We start from the raw sequence: 21,056 nt of genomic DNA, 5'->3' as shown, positions 1-21,056 counted from the left end.
CCCACACTGTATTCAGACAGGACTGTTGCAGCCTCAGAGAGACCTACCCACACTGTATTCAGACAGGACTGTTGCAACCTGAGAGACCTACCCACACTGTATTCAGACAGGACTGTTTCAGCCTGAGAGAGACCTACCCACACTGTATTCAGACAGGACTGTTGCAGCCTGAGAGAGACCTACCCACACTGTATTCAGACAGGACTGTTGCAGCCTCAGAGACCTACCCACACTGTATTCAGACAGGACTGTTTCAGCCTGAGAGAGACCTACCCACACTGTATTCAGACAGGACTGTTGCAGCCTCAGAGAGTCCTACCCACACTGTATTCAGACAGGACTGTTTCAGCCTGAGAGAGACCTACCCACACTGTATTCAGACAGGACTGTTTCAGCCTGAGAGAGACCTACCCACACTGTATTCAGACAGGACTGTTTCAGCCTGAGAGAGACCTACCCACACTGTATTCAGACAGGACTGTTTCAGCCTGAGAGAGACCTACCCACACTGTATTCAGACAGGACTGTTGCAGCCTCAGAGACCTACCCACACTGTATTCAGACAGGACTGTTGCAGCCTGAGAGAGACCTACCCACACTGTATTCAAACAGAAGGACTGTTGCAGCCTCAGAGAGACCTACCCACACTGTATTCAAACAGAAGGACTGTTGCAGCCTCAGAGACCTACCCACACTGTATTCAGACAGGACTGTTGCAGCCTGAGAGAGACCTACCCACACTGTATTCAAACAGAAGGACTGTTGCAGCCTCAAAGCGACCTATCGACCAGGCGCGGACGGTGGAACCTACGGCCTGCCTCTCGGCGCCAAACTGGTGCTGGGGGAGGGGGTGTGTGGCAAGAAGGACTGGATCACCTGCCAGGTGGTCTCCCCTGCAGACAGGTGGCGCCACAATCCTTCTTTTCCGGGAGAACACGTGACCAGTGAGATCTTCACGTTGTCTGGGAGCGTTCTGAAACAGGTGCGTGGTTGTTGGGAAATGTGTGTCTGTTTGGGTCTTCTGTTGGAAATATGCCCTGTTGTCCCCAGGACAACAGCTGTGTTTAGGACATCTGTAGAGGGACGAATGTGCGTTAATGTTCACAGGATTGCAGCTATGCTTAGGACATCTGTAGAGGGATAAAGGCGCGCTACAGTTCATAGGACAATAGCTGTGTCTAGGACATCTGTAGAGGGACAAGTGTGTGTTACTGTTCATAGGATTACAGCTATGTTTCGGACATCTGTAGAAGGCCAAAAGTGTGCTACTATTCACGGGACAATAACTTTGTTTAGGACATCTGTAGAGGGACAAATGTGTGCTACTGTTCATAGAACAATAGCTGTGTCTATGACATCTATAGAGGGACAAGTGTGTGTTACTGGTCACAGGATTACAGCTATGCTTAGGACATATTTAGATGGAAAAAGGTGTGTTACAGTTTACAGGATTGCAGCTATGTTTCGGACATCTGTAGAAGGCCAAAGGTGTGCTACTATTCACGGGACAATAACTTTGTTTAGGACATCTGTAGAGGGACAAATGTGTGCTACTGTTCATAGAACAATAGCTGTGTCTATGACATCTATAGAGGGACAAGTGTGTGTTGCTGGTCACAGGATTACAGCTATGTTTAGGACATCTGTAGAGGGAAAAAGGTGTGTTACAGTTTACAGGATTGCAGCTATGTTTCGGACATCTGTAGAAGGCCAAAGGTGTGCTACTGTTTACAGGACAAGAGCCTTGTTCGGGGGATCAGACGGCAAGCTGTTGAAAAATCGGTAATAGAGCGAGACACTCAATACACTGTTGTTCACTTTACTGTGGTCTGTATCTAACATACACTCTTCTTCAGTTTGTTGTGGTCTGTATCTAACAAGAGACACTGTTGTTCAGTTTGCTGTGGTCTGTATCAAAAAGTCTGTGCACTGTTTAGTTTCAGACCTTTGGTTTGTAGTGGGCAAGCATAAAGCACTACACATCAGATTTGAGAATAAACCGAAAATAATTAAGCAAATATAAAATCACAGCAGTGTCTCAATTTCACAAAACCAAAAATACGCAACTGTCACATATGAAAGTAACTAAAACTTTGCCTTCATCCTTTGTAAATTCTCCCTGGTTTACTGTCCCAAACCTGTGTCCCATTCTACGCCACTGTCCCATTCTACGCCACTGTCCCATTCTTCGCTGTGTGTCCCATTCTTCGCTGTGTGTCCCATTTCTTCGCCGTGTGTCCCATTCTACGCCAATGTCCCATTCTACGCCACTGTCCCATTCTTCGCTGTGTGTCCCATTCTACGCCACTGTCCCATTCTTCGCCAGTGTCCCATTCTTCGCCACTGTCCCATTCTACGCCACTGTCCCATTCTTCGCTGTGTGTCCCATTTCTTCGCCGTGTGTCCCATTCTACGCCACTGTCCCATTCTTCGCTGTGTGTCCCATTCTACGCCAGTGTCCCATTCTTCGCCAGTGTCCCATTCTTCGCCACTGTCCGATTCTACGCCACTGTCCCATTCTTCGCTGTGTGTCCCATTCTTCGCTGTGTGTCCCATTCTACGCCAATGTCCCATTCTACGCCACTGTCCCATTCTTCGCTGTGTGTCCCATTCTACGCCAATGTCCCATTCTACGCCACTGTCCCATTCTTCGCTGTGTGTCCCATTCTACGCCACTGTCCCATTCTTCGCCAGTGTCCCATTCTCCAATGATGTTCCATTTTCCACTGATGTCCCATTCTTCGCCACTGTCCATCCTGTGCTTTGGTGCCCCTCCCCCTCCCCCCCCCCTTACCGCCATCACCTCTGTCCACGGGGTGACTCCAAACAAAGGCACCATCACCCCTGTCCACAGGGTGACTCCAAACAAAGACACCATCACCCCTGTCCACGGGGTGACTCCAAACAAAGACACCATCAGGCTGTCCACAGGGTGACTCCAAACAAAGGCACCATCACCCCTGTCCACGGGGTGACTCCAAACAAAGACACCATCACCCCTGTCCACAGGGTGACTCCAAACAAAGACACCATCACCCCTGTCCACAGGGTGACTCCAAACAAAGGCACCATCACCCCTGTCCACAGGGTGACTCCAAACAAAGGCACCATCAGGCTGTCCACAGGGTGACTCCAAACACAGGCACCATCAGGCTGTCCACAGGGTGACTCCAAACAAAGACACCATCACCCCTGTCCACAGGGTGACTCCAAACAAAGACACCATCAGGCTGTCCACAGGGTGACTCCAAACAAAGGCACCATCACCCCTGTCCACAGGGTGACTCCAAACAAAGACACCATCACCCCTGTCCACGGGGTGACTCCAAACAAAGACACCATCAGGCTGTCCACAGGGTGACTCCAAACAAAGGCACCATCACCCCTGTCCACAGGGTGACTCCAAACAAAGGCACCATCACCCCTGTCCACACGGTGACTCCAAACAAAGACACCATCACCCCTGTCCACAGGGTGACTCCAAACAAAGGCACCATCACCCCTGTTCACAGGGTGACTCCAAACAAAGGCACCATCAGGCTGTCCACAGGGTGACTCCAAACACAGGCACCATCAGGCTGTCCACAGGGTGACTCCAAACAAAGACACCATCACCCCTGTCCACAGGGTGACTCCAAACAAAGACACCATCAGGCTGTCCACAGGGTGACTCCAAACAAAGGCACCATCACCCCTGTCCACAGGGTGACTCCAAACAAAGGCACCATCAGGCTGTCCACAGGGTGACTCCAAACAAAGACACCATCACCCCTGTCCACAGGGTGACTCCAAACAAAGACACCATCACCCCTGTCCACAGGGTGACTCCAAACAAAGGCACCATCACCCCTGTCCACAGGGTGACTCCAAACAAAGACACCATCACCCCTGTCCACAGGGTGACTCCAAACAAAGGCACCATCACCCCTGTCCACAGGGTGACTCCAAACAAAGGCACCATCAGGCTGTCCACGGGGTGACTCCAAACAAAGACACCATCACCCCTGTCCACAGGGTGACTCCAAACAAAGACACCATCACCCCTGTCCACAGGGTGACTCCAAACAAAGACACCATCAGGCTGTCCACAGGGTGACTCCAAACAAAGGCACCATCACCCCTGTCCACAGGGTGACTCCAAACAAAGACACCATCAGGCTGTCCACAGGGTGACTCCAAACAAAGACACCATCACCCCTGTCCACAGGGTGACTCTAAACAAAGACACCATCACCCCTGTCCACAGGGTGACTCCAAACAAAGGCACCATCACCCCTGTCCACAGGGTGACTCCAAACAAAGACCATCAGGCTGTCCACAGGGTGACTCCAAACAAAGACACCATCACCCCTGTCCACAGGGTGACTCCAAACAAAGACACCATCAGGCTGTCCACAGGGTGACTCCAAACAAAGACACCATCACCCCTGTCCACAGGGTGACTCCAAACAAAGACACCATCACCCCTGTCCACAGGGTGACTCCAAACAAAGGCACCATCACCCCTGTCCACAGGGTGACTCCAAACAAAGACACCATCACCCCTGTCCACAGGGTGACTCCAAACAAAGACACCATCACCCCTGTCCACAGGGTGACTCCAAACAAAGACACCATCACCCCTGTCCACAGGGTGACTCCAAACAAAGGCACCATCAGGCTGTCCACAGGGTGACTCCAAACAAAGGCACCATCACCCCTGTCCACAGGGTGACTCCAAACAAAGACACCATCACCCCTGTCCACAGGGTGACTCCAAACAAAGACACCATCACCCCTGTCCACGGGGTGACTCCAAACAAAGACACCATCAGGCTGTCCACGGGGTGACTCCAAACAAAGACACCATCAGGCTGTCCACAGGGTGACTCCAAACAAAGACACCATCAGGCTGTCCACGGGGTGACTCCAAACAAAGACACCATCAGGCTGTCCACAGGGTGACTCCAAACAAAGACACCATCAGGCTGTCCACAGGGTGACTCCAAACAAAGACACCATCAGGCTGTCCACGGGGTGACTCCAAACAAAGACACCATCACCCCTGTCCACGTGGTGACTCCAAACAAAGGCACCATCACCCCTGTCCACAGGGTGACTCCAAACAAAGACACCACCCCTGTCCACAGGGTGACTCCAAACAAAGACACCATCAAGCTGTCCACTGGGTGACTCCAAACAAAGACACCATCACCCCTGTCCACAGGGTGACTCCAAACAAAGGCACCATCACCCCTGTCCACAGGGTGACTCCAAACAAAGACACCATCACCCCTGTCCACAGGGTGACTCCAAACAAAGACACCATCAGTCTGTCCACAGTGTGACTCCTAACAAAGACACCATCAGGCTGTCCACAGGGTGACTCCAAACAAAGGCACCATCACCCCTGTCCACAGGGTGACTCCAAACAAAGGCACCATCACCCCTGTCCACAGGGTGACTCCAAACAAAGACACCATCACCCCTGTCCACAGGGTGACTCCAAACACAGGCACCATCAGGCTGTCCACAGGGTGACTCCAAACAAAGACACCATCAGGCTGCACTCCAAACCAGACCCTGCACTGGTGCCTTGTCACTTCCGTGGACATACCTCCCTTTTCGCCCCTGTCCTGTTCGTTGCCGCCGCCTCTCTCTGTCTGTCTGTCTGTCTCTCTCTCTGTCTGTCTGTCTCCTCTCTCTCTCTCTCTCTAAGCTTGTAAAATGTTACATTTTTTAGATAACAATGGCGAAAAGACGTGGGCAAGGAGTGTTCGGCAGTGTTTGAAATTCTTATTGTTTTGCATTTGTGTGGGATAATCACGGTGTTGAAGATTTTGCAGGTTTTCTAAAGTGCTTTAGACAAAGAAGCATTTCTTGCAGGTGGCAAGACTGGCATGATCACATGCAACCCAGTGATATATTTGCACAGTTTAGACTTTTCAAAACATCGCATGCCATTGAACCATACATTGAGCTGGTGTTGAACAGGTATATAAAATGTGCATTGACAAAAGTTAGATTTGGTGTTTGTGATATTGCTACTCAGTGTTTCAGATACAGTAGGTTAAGAGAAGCTGTGTATACTCGTTGTTTATGTAACTTGGGTAAGGAAGACCAGCTACATTTTGTGTAATGTTACCCTGCCTTGAGTGACCTCAGACATAAACTAAGTCAAACAAAATATTACAAAGACCCATCTAACTTAAGGTTTAATTTGCTCATGTCGTCAAGACATGAGTGTACTCTGTGTAACTTGGCCATTTATATCTACGATGAGTCTGCTTTGTGTAACTTGGCCATATATATCTACGATGAGTTTACTTTGTGTAACTTGGCCATATATATATATATATCTACGATGAGTCTACTTTGTGTAACTTGGCCATGTATATCTACGATGAGTCTACTTTGTGTAACTTGGCCATATATATCTACGATGAGTCTACTCTGTGTAACTTGGCCATATATATCTACGATGAGTGTACTCTGTGTAACTTGGCCATATATATCTACGATGAGTCTACTCTGTGTAACTTGGCCATATATATCTACGATGAGTCTACTCTGTGTAACTTGGCCATATATATCTACGATGAGTCTACTTTGTGTAACTTGGCCATATATATCTACGATGAGTGTACTCTGTGTAACTTGGCCATATATATCTACGATGAGTGTACTCTGTGTAACTTGGCCATATATATCTACGATGAGTGTACTCTGTGTAACTTGGCCATATATATCTACGATGAGTGTACTCTGTGTAACTTGGCCATATATATCTACGATGAGTGTACTCTGTGTAACTTGGCCATATATATCTACGATGAGTGTACTCTGTGTAACTTGGCCATATATATCTACGATGAGTGTACTCTGTGTAACTTGGCCATATATATCTACGATGAGTCTACTCTGTGTAACTTGGCCATGTATATCTACGATGAGTCTACTTTGTGTAACTTGGCCATATATATCTACGATGAGTGTACTCTGTGTAACTTGGCCATATATATCTACGATGAGTCTACTCTGTGTAACTTGGCCATATATATCTACGATGAGTGTACTCTGTGTAACTTGGCCATATATATCTACGAAGCATTGAAGAGATTGCGAAATGTTACGCCGTGAATGTTGTTGAAAATTTGTGTCGGGTTGCTTTTGTATGGAAAATTTGTCGTGTGCCATGTTGATTCTCTATATTCGTCTTCTTCTTTGATGTTACCCCCTTCAGTTAGGGGCTTTGGCCTTTATCTGAGTGAAAAAATCATTAACGTTTACAGGTCGGTGGTCTAACATTGAATTCTTTAGAATCTCTCTCACCACCCCCCCCCCCCCCCCCCCCCCCCCCCCCCCCCCCGTTGTTCTGTGTGAGCTTAGCACGCTGACTGTAGCTGATGGCTGCTGTGTTTTTTTCATTTTTAGATCACCTGCATCGAATTGAACATGTATATATTCATTGTCTCTCCACGTGGGTCCCATTCTGGACTATATCTAGCTATATATCTATATCTGTATATCTATCTATCTATCTATATATGTATATCTATCTATCTATATATGTATATATATCTATCTATCTATATCTATCTATCTATCTATGTATATCTATATATCTATATGTCTAATCTATCTATATCTGTATATCTATCTATCTATATCTATCTATCTATCTATATCTATCTATCTATATATCTATCTATATCTATCTGTCTATCTATCTCTCTCTCTATATATCTGTATATCTATCTATCTATCTATATCTCTCTCTCTCTCTCTCTCTCTCTATATATATATATATATATATATATGTATGTATGTATGTATGTGTGTGTTTTCTTTCTTTCTTTAACTTAATTAACGTCTTTTCACTTTGAGCGATATCAAACGTGTCATGCGTTTGTGTGTGTGTGTGTGTGTTGTGCGTGCGTGCGCCGTGTGCGTGTGTGTCTAACCCTAGGGGGATATATACGAAAAAATGATGAAGTAGAACGGCGTCATCACCTATCCGTAAGTAACAAAGTGTCAAAGTAATTCACAGCAACAACAACAACAAAAATAAAAACAAGAGAGGCAAGGCCTTCAAGACTCACTTGTGATACACTTAAAAAAAGAAAAAAATCCAAGCTTTTTATGTATTGAGTATAATTTCAAAATGTAATGTTTAAGATGAGAAAGATCAGTTTAAAGTAAATTAAGTCCAGAGTAATTTCCCTTTTTTACTATCTGCACCAAAACGTTTGCAAAATAAATAAAACTTCCATGCTGAGCAAAAGAAGTTCCTGTTTGAACAGAAAATGATAATAATGACTGCTCTTGTTGTTGGGTCAGAATATCAGATCAAAGTGCCAAGTTTAGAGAATACAAAAAATATAAATATAACAGTAAATGCAGTTTGCATATAATTAGGCTTCATTTTTTTTTTTTTGGTGCCCATCCCAGAGGTGCAATATTGTTTTAAACAAGATGACTGGAGAGAACTGAATTTTTCCTATTTTTATGCCAAATTTGGTGTCAACTGACAAAGTATTTGCAGAGAAAATGTCAGTGTTAAAGTTTACCACGGACACACACACACACACACACACACACACACACACACACACACACACACACACAGAGACAACCGAACACCGGGTTAAAACATAGACTCACTTTGTTTACACAAGTGAGTCAAAAAAGACTTACAACGGGGCAGAGAAAGTTATGAGCGAAAAACAGAAAAGAAATGACCCAGCAGCAACATGAAAGGTGTGTGTGAAGGGATGAAACTAATGAGTGGATACAAAGATAGCAAGGAGGGAAAGAAACGAGCTTATCATCATCTGTACAAGAAGCAAACGAACTGAATGACTTTTATACTCGCTTTGTCATAATTTTGGCACAGAAAGACAAGTTTTGAGTGATCTCCTCGTTGAAAAGAAAGGCGAATGCATTCTTGTCTCTGAAGAGGAAGTACTTTTACAATTAAAAAGAGTGAAGCCAAACAAAGCACCTGGCCCTGACGTGTTGCGAAAAAAATACATTGAAATGCTGTGCAGCTCAACTCTACCAGATCTTAACAATTATTTTTAACTAGTCTCTTAGTCAGTGCAAAATGCCTTCCATCTGGGAAACTTCCTGCATAATGCCAGTACCTAAGGAAACACATATTTCCTGTATGAATGATCTCTGTCCAGTAGCATTAACATCTGCTGTGATGAAAGTGTTTGAAGAGAGTTGTACCAGCCCATTTGCAGGAGTCTGTCAAACAATATTTAGATCCCTTGCAATTTGCATACAGAAGGAACAGAAGTACGGATGATGTGATACTTTTTGTCTTAACCAATGTCTATGAGACAGATCAAATACCTGTGTCCGCCTAATATTATTTGACTTTTCTAGTGCTTTGAACACTATTCAACCTCACATGGGACTCGCTTTTCCCACTATTTCACGGATTTTAGACTATCTTACTAACAGGCCCCAGTTTGTGAAATTAAATAAATTTATGTCTACTGTTTCTTTTACAAACACTGGGGCACCCCAAGGCACAGTGCTCTCACCATTTCTGTTTACCCTGAATACGGCTGAGTGCAGAAGTCTGTCTAACACATGCTCACTGGTCAAGTTCGCAGATGACTGATTACTGATGACGATGACGCTGACTATCGAAGAGAAACTGACAGATTTGTGAACTGGTGTGATGAAAATTACTTGAACTGAATGTTGGCAAAACTAAAGAACTTGTAATTGACTTCAGGAAAAAAGGAACCGTAAGATTATCATTTAAAATGAAGCTACTGAACAAGTATACCCGTACAAATATATTGGTGTGATAATTGACAATAAGCTTTCTTGGAATGAAAATTCCACTGCACTTATGAAAAAGACCAATAGCCGCGTGTACTGTCTCTGAAAAATGAGGTCTTTTAATGTGTGCGAGCAAATGCCCCAAATGTTTTTCACATCTGTTGTCTGCAACATTTTAACTTATGCCGCCGTGTGCTACGGGGGAAACTTGACCAAACATGACAAATACAGGTTGGAAAAAGTCATTAGGAAAGCGGGTGGGGTGGTGAGTAAAAAACAAGACACTTTTAGCGACACCTACAATAGAAAACTGACAGACTGAAAACAATTTTGACAGACGAAACACACCCACTTCATGATGACATTGGTCGTCCACAGTCGGACAGAAGTGGCAGGTTCATTGCACCACACGCAAGAACATCTCGTTACTTTAGCTCGTTCATTCCAACAGCCATTCGCGCACACAATCAAAGCATGCAGTACACTCACTCATAGGACTGTGACTCTAACCCTTCCCCCCTGCCCCCCCCCCCACCCCCACCACCTGAACGAGTGCTTGTGCGCAGACATTTTGTGTGGGACTGTCTGGCTGTGCACAGGCAAGCGTCACTTTGTGTGTACGTGCTTGTGATTTAATGGATTTCATGAATCTTAATGTTAGTTTGCTGATTTTATTGGCGTGATATGTTGTGAGCAGGTGCGGGCGTACAAGCGTTCAGGCATGTGTGTGTGTGTGTGTGTGTGTGTGTGTGTGTGTGTGTGATCTTCAGTTTAACGTCTATTCACTGTAAGTGTTTTTAGACGGAAAAGAGTAAAGTAGTGGATAATGGAAAGGGAATGCATGTAGGGCGTGCGTGCGTGCGTGTGTGCGCGTGCGCGCGTGTGTGTGTGTGTGTGTGTGTGCATTTTACTTATAAATACGATTTATTTGCTGGATGTTTTTATTTGTTTCCATTGTTATGCAATACCTTATTGTCTTAACGTGTGTGTGTGTGTGTGTGTGTGTGTGTGTGTGTGTGTGTGTGTGTTTTACATTTATATACGATCTATTTGTTGGATTTTTGTCCAATACCTTGTCTTAACGTACGTGTGTGCGTGTGTGTGTGTGTGTGTGTGTGATGTGTGTGTGTGATGTGTGTGTATGTGTGTGTGTGATGTGTATGTGTGTGTGTGATGTGTGTGTGTGTGTGATGTATGTGTGTGTGTGGGGGGGGGGGCGGGGGGGGGGGGGGGCTGGGATGGGAATGAGGGTTGGGTGGAGGATGCGGGAGGGGGGGGGGGCGGGAGGGGCCGGGGGGGCGGTTAGTCTATCGTCAGCTACTGTGAGTTCTTATCTGATTTGTTTTAGCGTATTTTATGTTGGTGTGTACATCAAGCCTGTGATTGCGGACTTTAATTTCCATGTGGACTGATAAAGTGTTTTTGAATTGAATTGAACTGAAAGCGAAGAAGTCAGAATTCTTCCAAAGTCGTAAAGGTGGTAATTTTTTCACAACAAAACATATAAGAAACCATGTCCAACCATTTAATAAATTCGAAATTGCTGAATCCCTGTTCCATACGTCCTACAGGAGTGTTTCCTTAACGCGGCCTGCAGATGTTTGTTTGTTGACTCACTTGTTTTAACCCGGTGTTCGGTTGTGTGTGTGTGTGTGTGTGTGTGACAGAGGACGGCAGTGCTGGTGCTGCCCTACTACCCTCCTCCCGGAAAGCACGTGCAGCTCGCTGCCAAGGTCACGTGGGCCGGAACAGACAGCTGGCAGGAAGTACCCTTCGTGGTGAAGGTGTGTTGTCTTGTGTCTGTCTGAAGGTGTGTTGTCTGTCTGAAGGTGTGTTGTCTGTCTGAAGGTGTGTTGAATGTCTGAAGGTGTGTTGTGTCTGTCTGAAGGTGTGTTGTCTGTCTGAAGGTGTGTTGTGTCTGTCTGAAGGTGTGTTGTGTCTGTCTGAAGGTGTGTTGTGTTGTGTCTGTCTGAAGGTGTGTTGTGTCTGTCTGAAGGTGTGTTGTGTTGTGTCTGTCTGAAGGTGTGTTGTGTCTGTCTGAAGGTGTGTTGTGTTGTGTCTGTCTGAAGGTGTGTTGTGTCTGTCTGAAGGTGTGTTGTGTGTCTGAAGGTGTGTTGTGTCTGTCTGAAGGTGTGTTGTGTCTGTCTGAAGGTGTGTTGTGTGTCTGAAGGTGTGTTGTCTTGTGTCTGTCTGAAGGTGTGTTGTCTGTCTGAAGGTGTGTTGTGTGTCTGAAGGTGTGTTGAATGTCTGAAGGTGTGTTGTGTTGTGTCTGTCTGAAGGTGTGTTGTGTTGTGTCTGTCTGAAGGTGTGTTGTGTTGTGTCTGTCTGAAGGTGTGTTGTCTGTCTGAAGGTGTGTTGTGTTGTGTCTGTCTGAAGGTGTGTTGTGTCTGTCTGAAGGTGTGTTGTCTGTCTGAAGGTGTGTTGTGTCTGTCTGAAGGTGTGTTGTCTGTCTGAAGGTGTGTTGTCTGTCTGAAGGTGTGTTTGTCTGTCTGAAGGTGTGTTGTCTGTCTGAAGGTGTGTTGTGTCTGTCTGAAGGTGTGTTGTCTGTCTGAAGGTGTGTTGTCTGTCTGAAGGTGTGTTGTGTTGTGTCTGTCTGAAGGTGTGTTGTGTCTGTCTGAAGGTGTGTTGTGTCTGTCTGAAGGTGTGTTGTGTCTGTCTGAAGGTGTGTTGTGTTGTGTCTGTCTGAAGGTGTGTTGTGTCTGTCTGAAGGTGTGTTGTGTTGTGTCTGTCTGAAGGTGTGTTGTGTTGTCTGTCTGAAGGCGGACACACCCTAACCCTAGCCATTACCCTGTCCAGATGGACACACCCTAACCCTAGCCATTACCCTGTCCAGACGGACACACCCAAACCCTAGCAATTACCCTATGCAGACAGACACACCCTAACCCTAGCCATTACCCTGTCCAGACGGACACACCCTAACCCTAGCCATTACCCTGTCCAGACGAACACACCCTAACCCTAGCAATTACCCTGTCCAGACGGACACACCCTAACCCTAGCAATTACCCTGTCCAGACGGACACACCCTAACCCTAGCAATTACCCTGTCCAGACGGACACACCCTAACCCTAGCAATTACCCTGTGCAGACGGACACACCCTGACCCTAGCAATTACCCTGTCCAGACGGACACACCCTAACCCTAGCAATTACCCTGTCCAGACGGACACTCCCTAACACTAGCCATTACCCTGTGCAGACAGACACACCCTAACCCTAGCCATTACCCTGTGCAGACGGACACACCCTAACCCTAGCCATTACCCTGTCCAGACGAACACACCCTAACCCTAGCCATTACCCTGTCCAGACGAATACACCCTAACCCTAGCCGTTACCCTGTGCAGACGGACACACCCTAACCCTAGCAATTACCCTGTCCAGACGGACATACCCTAACCCTAGCCATTACCCTGTCCAGACGGACATACCCTAACCCTAGCAATTACCCTGTCCAGACGGACATACCCTAACCCTAGCAATTACCCTGTCCAAACGGACATACCCTAACCCTAGCAGTTATCCTGTCCAGACGGACACACCCTAACCCTAGCAGTTATCCTGTCCAGACGGACACACCCTAACCCTAGCAATTACCCTGTCCAGACGGACACACCCTAACCCTAGCAATTACCCTATGCAGACGAACACACCCTAACCCTAGCCGTTACCCTGTGCAGACGGACACACCCTAACCCTAGCAATTACCCTGTCCAGACGGACACACCCAAACCCTAGCCATTACCCTGTCCAGACGGACACACCCTAACCCTAGCCATTACCCTGTGCAGACGGACACACCCTAACCCTAGCCATTACCCTGTGCAGACGGACACTCCCCAGCCCTGTGTGGAGGTGGAGGTAGACAGACCTGGCACCTTCCTGCTCACCTTCCGCCCCAAGACCGACCTCCTTCACCTGTCGTCCCAGGGTGGGCTGTGCCACTCCCGCCTCAACAGGAACATCTCCGTGCGTTTCCCCAAGAGGGCCGTGGACTGTGCGCTCACCTATAGTCTGCAGGTGGGGTGGAGGCTGTATATGGCACAGTTATTGTACTATTCTGCACAGTTATGGTACGAGGGTCATTCAATAAATAAGGTGAATTTTTTTGTATAAGGACTTATAATACAGATAGAAGCTTATACTTTTTTTTCTTTTTTTTTTTTTGTTTTACTTCTTTTTCACATGGATTTAATTTGTTTTGCAGATTAAAAAAAAACTTTGAGAGTTTTGGCGATTAACAAAGATGGCCGACCAAGAAGCATGCTCCAGGATTGAACAGCGGTCAGTTATCAAGTTTTTGGCTGCTGAAGGGTGCAAACCAGTTGAAATTCATAGGAGAATGTCAACTGTGTATGGTACCACATGTTTCAGCCGAAAAAATGTCTACAAGTGGGCTAAATTGTTTAAAGAAGGACGGAGCAGTGTTGAGGATGAAGACAGGCCTGGAAGGCCTGGAGCGACTGGCTGAGACATCAGTCCAAAGATTTTTACGCTGAGGGAATACGGAAGCTTGTGCACAGATGGGAAAAGTGTGTGACAGTGCTGGGAGACTACGTTGAAAAAAAAAGAAAAAAGTAAGCTTCTATCTGTATTAGAAGTCCTTATACCGAAAAATTCACCTTATTTATTGAATGACCCTCGTATATACACTGCACAGTTGTGGTATATACACTGCACTATTTTGGTATATACACTGCACAGTTGTGGTATATACACTGCACTATTTTGGTATATACACTGCACAGTTGTGGTATATACACTGCACTATTTTGGTATATACACTGCATAATTATGGTATATATATATACACTGTACAATTAAAGAACACACACACACACAGCATGACACAGCCACCACACACATGACACAGTCACCACACACTGCATGACACAGTCACCAGACACAGCATGACACAGCCACCACACACATGACACAGTCACTGCACACTACATGACACAGTCACCGCCCACAGCATGACACTGTCACCACACACTGCATGACACAGTCAATGATATATACATGGTTGTCACTGCACAATTAGTCATCGGACCAGAATGATACATATGTGGTTGTCACTGCACAATTAGTCATTGGATCAGAATGATAAATATGGTTGTCACTGCACAATTAGTCATCGGACCAGAATGATATGTACATGATTGTCACTGCACAATTAGTCATTGGACCAGAATGATACATATGTGGTTGTCACTGCACAATAAGTCATCGGACTAGAATGATACATATGTGGTTGTAACTGCACAATTAGTCATCGGACCAGAATGATATGTACATGGTTGTCACTGCACAGTTAGTCATCGGACCAGAATGACATGTACATGGTTGTCACTGCACAATTAGTCATCGGATCAGAATGATATGTACATGGTTGTCACTGCACAATTAGTCATCGGACCAGAATGATATGTACATGGTTGTCACTGCACAATTAGTCATCGGACCAGAATGACATGTACATGGTTGTCACTGCACAATAAGTCATTGGACTAGAATGATATATACATGGTTGTCACTGCACAATTAGTCACTGACCGAATGATATGTACATATTTCACTGCACAGTTAGTCATCGGACCAGAATGATATACATGATTGTCACTGCACAGTTAGTCATTCGACCAGAATTGACATGTCATGATTGATCACTGCACATTAGTCATACGACTCAGAATATATGTAATGATATGTCACTGCACAATTATGTCATCGGACCACTGACAATTATGTATATGTACTGCACAATTATGTCATACGGACCAAATGATATGTACATGATTGTCACTGCACAATTAGTCATGGACAAATGATATGTACATATTGTCACTGTATATTATACGGACCAATGAATATACATGGTTGTCACTGACCGGATGTATGTGTGTCAGATCGTGCCATGCCAATGGTACTCTGCACTCCTGCAATTATGGTAACTATTCACTCCACGTTCATGCTGTGACTTGCTGCACTGTCACAGTTCGTCCAATGAACCCAGTGGACCTACACTGCACATTCGCGCTGGACATATAACTCGCTCGTGAGGGTATGACTGACGGAAGGCTCGGCAATCAGATCGTGGTTTGCACAAGGAGAACGACAGTGAGTGGCTGGACACCAGACAAGTTTCTCCCGCAACACCGTCACGTTATGTGACGTATAGAACCCCAACAAGTCATGGGTCAGTATGTGGTACCGTTCCATTTGGTATGTACCTGCACATTATGGTATACACTGGCTACATTAGTGATATAGACTGCACATTATGGTATATACATGCACATTATGGGATATACACTGCACAATTATGTGATATAGACTGCACAATTATGGTATATACACTGCACAATTATGGTATATACACTGCACAATTATGTGATATAGACTGCACAATTATGGTATATACACTGCACAGTTATGGTATATATACACTGCACAGTTATGGTATATACACTGCACAGTTATGGTATATATACACTGCACAATTATGGTATATACACTGCACAGTTTAGGTATATACACTGCACAGTTATGGTATATACACTGCACAGTTATGGTATATACACTGCACAGTTGTGGTATATACACTGCACAATTATGTGATATAGACTGCACAATTATGGTATATACACTGCACAATTATGGTATATACACTGCACAATTATGGTATATACACTGCACAATTATGTGATATAGACTGCACAATTATGGTATATACACTGCACAATTATGGTATATACACTGCACAATTATGTGATATAGACTGCACAATTATGGTATATATACACTGCACAATTATGGTATATACACTGCACAATTATGGTATATACACTGCACAATTATGGTATATACACTGCACAATTATGGTATATACACTGCACAGTTATGGTATATACACTGCACAATTATGGTATATACACTGCACTATTTTGGTATATACACTGCATAATTATGGTATATATACACTGCACAATTATGGAATATACACTGCACAATTATGGTATATACACTGCACAGTTGTGGTATATACACTGCACTATTTTGGTATATACACTGCATAATTATGGTATATATATATACACTGTACAATTAAAGAACACACACACACACACACACACACACACACACACACACACACACAGCATGACACAGCCACCACACACATGACACAGTCACTGCACACTACATGACACAGTCACCGCCCACAGCATGACACTGTCACCACACACTGCATGACACAGTCAATGATATATACATGGTTGTCACTGCACAGTTAGTCATCGGACCAGAATGATACATATGTGGTTGTCACTGCACAATTAGTCATTGGATCAGAATGATAAATATGGTTGTCACTGCACAATTAGTCATCGGACCAGAATGATATGTACATGATTGTCACTGCACAATTAGTCATTGGACCAGAATGATACATATGTGGTTGTCACTGCACAATAAGTCATCGGACTAGAATGATACATATGTGGTTGTCACTGCACAATTAGTCATCGGACCAGAATGATATGTACATGGTTGTCACTGCACAGTTAGTCATCGGACCAGAATGATATGTACATGGTTGTCACTGCACAATTAGTCATCGGACCAGAATGACATGTACATGGTTGTCACTGCACAATAAGTCATTGGACTAGAATGATATATACATGGTTGTCACTGCACAATTAGTCATCGGACCAGAATGATATGTACATGATTGTCACTGCACAGTTAGTCATCGGACCAGAATGATATATACATGATTGTCACTGCACAATTAGTCATCGGACCAGAATGACATGTACATGATTGTCACTGCACAGTTAGTCATCGGACCAGAATGATATGTACATGATTGTCACTGCACAATTAGTCATCGGACCAGAATTATATGTACATGATTGTCACTGCACAATTAGTCATCGGACCAGAATGATATGTACATGATTGTCACTGCACAATTAGTCATCGGACCAGAATGATATGTACATGATTGTCACTGTACAGTTAGTCATCGGACCAGAATGATATATACATGGTTGTCACTGAGCCGTGCTGTGGGTGTGTCAGATCGTGCCAGTGCCAGAGGACTGCCTGCCTCTCTGCAAGGACTACTTCCCCACGTCATGCTGTGACTTGCTGCACGTGTCAGAGTTCGTCCACATGAACCCCAGTGACCTCACCTGCAACTTCCGCCGCTGCGCCACCATTAAACTTCCGCTTCCGGAGGGCGTGACGACGGAAGAGGGCTCGGCCAATCAGATCGTGGTTCTGCACAAGGAGAACGACAGCTGGCAGTGGCTGGACACCAAGTACAAGTTCTCCCGCAACACCGTCACGTTTGACGTCAGGAACCCCAACAAGTCAGTGGGGGTCATGTAGTGTGTGGTGACCGTGTCATGCTGTGTGTGGTGACCGTGTCATGCTGTGGGTGGTGACTGTGTCATGCTGTGTGTGGTGACTGTGTCATGCTGTGTGGGGTGACTGTGTCATGCTGTGTGGGGTGACAGTGTCATGCTGTGTGGGGTGACAGTGTCATGCTGTGTGTGGTGACTGTGTCGTGTAGTGTGTGGTGACTGTGTCATGCTGTGTGTGGTGACTGTGTCATGCTGTGTGGGGTGACTGTCATGCTGTGTTTTGGTGACGGTGTCACGCCGTGTATGGTGACTGTGTCATGTTGTGTGATGACTGTTTCATGCTCTGTGTGTGTGTGTGTGTGTGTGTGATGGCTGTGTCATATAATGTGTGGTGACTGTGTCATGCTGTGTGTGATGGCTGTGTCATGTAATGTGTGGTGACTGTGTCATGCTGTGTGTGATGGCTGTGTCATATAATGTGTGGTGACTGTGTCATGCTGTGTGTGATGGCTGTGTCATATAATGTGTGGTGACTGTGTCATGCTGTGTGTGATGGCTGTGTCATATAATGTGTGGTGACTGTGTCATGCTGTGTGTGATGGCTGTGTCATGTAATGTGTGGTGACTGTGTCATGCTGTGTGTGATGGCTGTGTCATGCTGTGTGTGATGGCTGTGTCATGCTGTGTGTGATGGCTGTGTCATGCTGTGTGTGATGGCTGTGTCATGCTGTGTGTGATGGCTGTGTCATGCTGTGTGTTGTTGTTTGGCTGTGTTACGCAAGAGAGTGAGAGACAGACTAAAGGGAGGTAACAAACATTCACATCCGAGTTCAGTCTCGATCTCCCGCACTCTTCCGTAAAGAAAACAGCCACAAGGTATTGCCCCGCAGCCTATATCATTTAAAGTCACGGGCAAACAAGCTCCCTGACAATGATATGCCTGTCTTTGTCTGCCCCAACTGTCAGCCAACATTTCGTGCGCAGATTGGACTATTCAGCCATCTGCGCATTCACAGACAGATTCATGAGCATCCTCCCCCCCACCCCACCACCGCCCTCCCCCCATCCCCCAGCTGGATGACAACGATGGTCATCATCGATCTCGATGGACACACACCACCACCAGAATATAATTTAACAAAAAAGATTCACAAATTGTTCTGCTTAATAAGCAAATAATATACTCACACACACACACACACACACACACACACACACACACTCAAACAAATAAAAACGCAGGCATTCGATTCTGAGTCTGTGGAATGCAGACTTCTGTTCTTCAGTGTTTTTGTGGCTCCACGAACTGAACAGTCAGCACGCACAACATGGTGGTGTTGTTGTTGTCAGGTTGTACATGTTGTTGATGTCAAGTTGTGCTTGGTGTTGTTGTTGTCATGTTGTGCGTGGTTTTGATGTTGTCGGCAGGTTGTGCCTGGTGTTGTTGTCAGGTTGTGCGTGGTCGTGTTGTTGTTGTTGTCAGGTTGTGCGTGGTGTTGTTGTTGTCAGGTTGTGCCCGGTGTTATTGTTGTCAGGTTGTGCGCGGTGTTGTCAGGTTGTGCGCGGTGTTGTCAGGTTGTGCCTGGTGTTGTTGTCAGATTGTGCGTGTTCTTGTTGTTGTTGTCAGGTTGTGCCTGGTGTTGTTGTTGTCAGGTTGTGCCCGGTGTTATTGTTGTCAGGTTGTGCGCGGTGTTGTCAGGTTGTGCGCGGTGTTGTCAGGTTGTGCGTGGTGTTGTTGTTGTCAGGTTGTGCGTGTTGTTGTTGTTGTCAAGTTGTGCGTGTTGTTGTCAGTTTGTGCCTGGTGTTGTTGTTGTCAGGTTGTGCGCGGTGTTGTCAGGTTGTGCGTAGTGTTGTTGTCAGGTTGTGCGTGGTGTTGTTGTTGTTGTTGTCAGGTTGTGCGTAGTGTTGTTGTCGTCAGGTTGTGCCTGGTGTTGTTGTTGTTGTCAGGTTGTGCCTGGTGTTGTTGTTGTCAGGTTGTGCCTGGTGTTGTTGTCAGGTTGTGCCTGGTGTTGTTGTCAAGTTGTGCGTGGTGTTGTTGTTGTCAGGTTGTGCGTGGTGGTGTTGTTGTCGTCGTCAGGTTGTGCGTGGTGTTGTTGTTGTCAGGTTGTGCCTGGTGTTGTTGTTGTTGTCAGGTTGTGCCTGGTGTTGTTGTTGTTGTTGTCAGGTTGTGCCTGGTGTTGTCAGGTTGTGCCTGGTGTTGTTGTCGTCGTCAGGTTGTGACTGGTGTTGTTGTTGTTGTCAGGTTGTGCCTGGTGTTGTTGTTGTCAGGTTGTGCGTGGTGGTGTTGTTGTCGTCGTCAGGTTGTGCGTGGTGTTGTTGTTGTCAGGTTGTGCCTGGTGTTGTTGTTGTCGTCGTCAGGTTGTGACTGGTGTTGTTGTCAGGTTGTGCGTGGTGTTGTTGTTGGTGTCAGGTTGTGCGTGGTGTTGTCAGGTTGTGCCTGGTGTTGTTGTTGTCAGGTTGTGCGTGTTGTTGTTGTTGTTGTCAGGTTGTGCGTGGTGTTGTCAGGTTGTGCCTGGTGTTGTTGTTGTTGTTGTCAGGTTGTGCCTGGTGTTGTTGTTGTCGTCGTCAGGTTGTGACTGGTGTTGTTGTCAGGTTGTGCGTGGTGGTGTTGTTGTCGTCGTCAGGTTGTGCGTGGTGTTGTTGTTGTCAGGTTGTGCCTGGTGTTGTTGTTGTCAGGTTGTGCCTGGTGTTGTTGTTGTCGTCGTCAGGTTGTGACTGGTGTTGTTGTCAGGTTGTGCGTGGTGTTGTTGTTGGTGTCAGGTTGTGCGTGGTGGTGTTGTTGTCAGGTTGTGCCTGGTGTTGTTGTTGTCAGGTTGTGCGTGTTGTTGTTGTCAGGTTGTGCCTGGTGTTGTTGTTGTCAGGTTGTGCGTGGTGTTGTTGTTGTCAGGTTGTGCCTG

At 45.8% G+C, this 21,056-nt stretch overlaps 1 protein-coding gene across 1 annotated transcript in view; it reads left to right on the top strand.

Moving 5' to 3' along the window:
* The window catches only part of LOC143277498 (uncharacterized), a 47,374-nt gene that overhangs the window by 17,242 nt on the left and 9,076 nt on the right, over positions 1–21,056 (top strand). Inside the window, exons 3-6 of the mRNA XM_076582349.1 lie at positions 769–982; positions 11,448–11,564; positions 13,613–13,804; positions 17,873–18,165. Coding sequence (XP_076438464.1) covers positions 769–982; positions 11,448–11,564; positions 13,613–13,804; positions 17,873–18,165 — 816 coding nt within the window. The remainder of the gene's footprint in view (positions 1–768; positions 983–11,447; positions 11,565–13,612; positions 13,805–17,872; positions 18,166–21,056) is intronic.

This window comes from Babylonia areolata, chromosome 34 (genome assembly GCF_041734735.1).
Source record: "Babylonia areolata isolate BAREFJ2019XMU chromosome 34, ASM4173473v1, whole genome shotgun sequence".
Lineage (NCBI taxonomy): Eukaryota > Metazoa > Mollusca > Gastropoda > Neogastropoda > Buccinidae > Babylonia > Babylonia areolata.
This window is presented reverse-complemented; position numbering and strand designations above follow the sequence as displayed.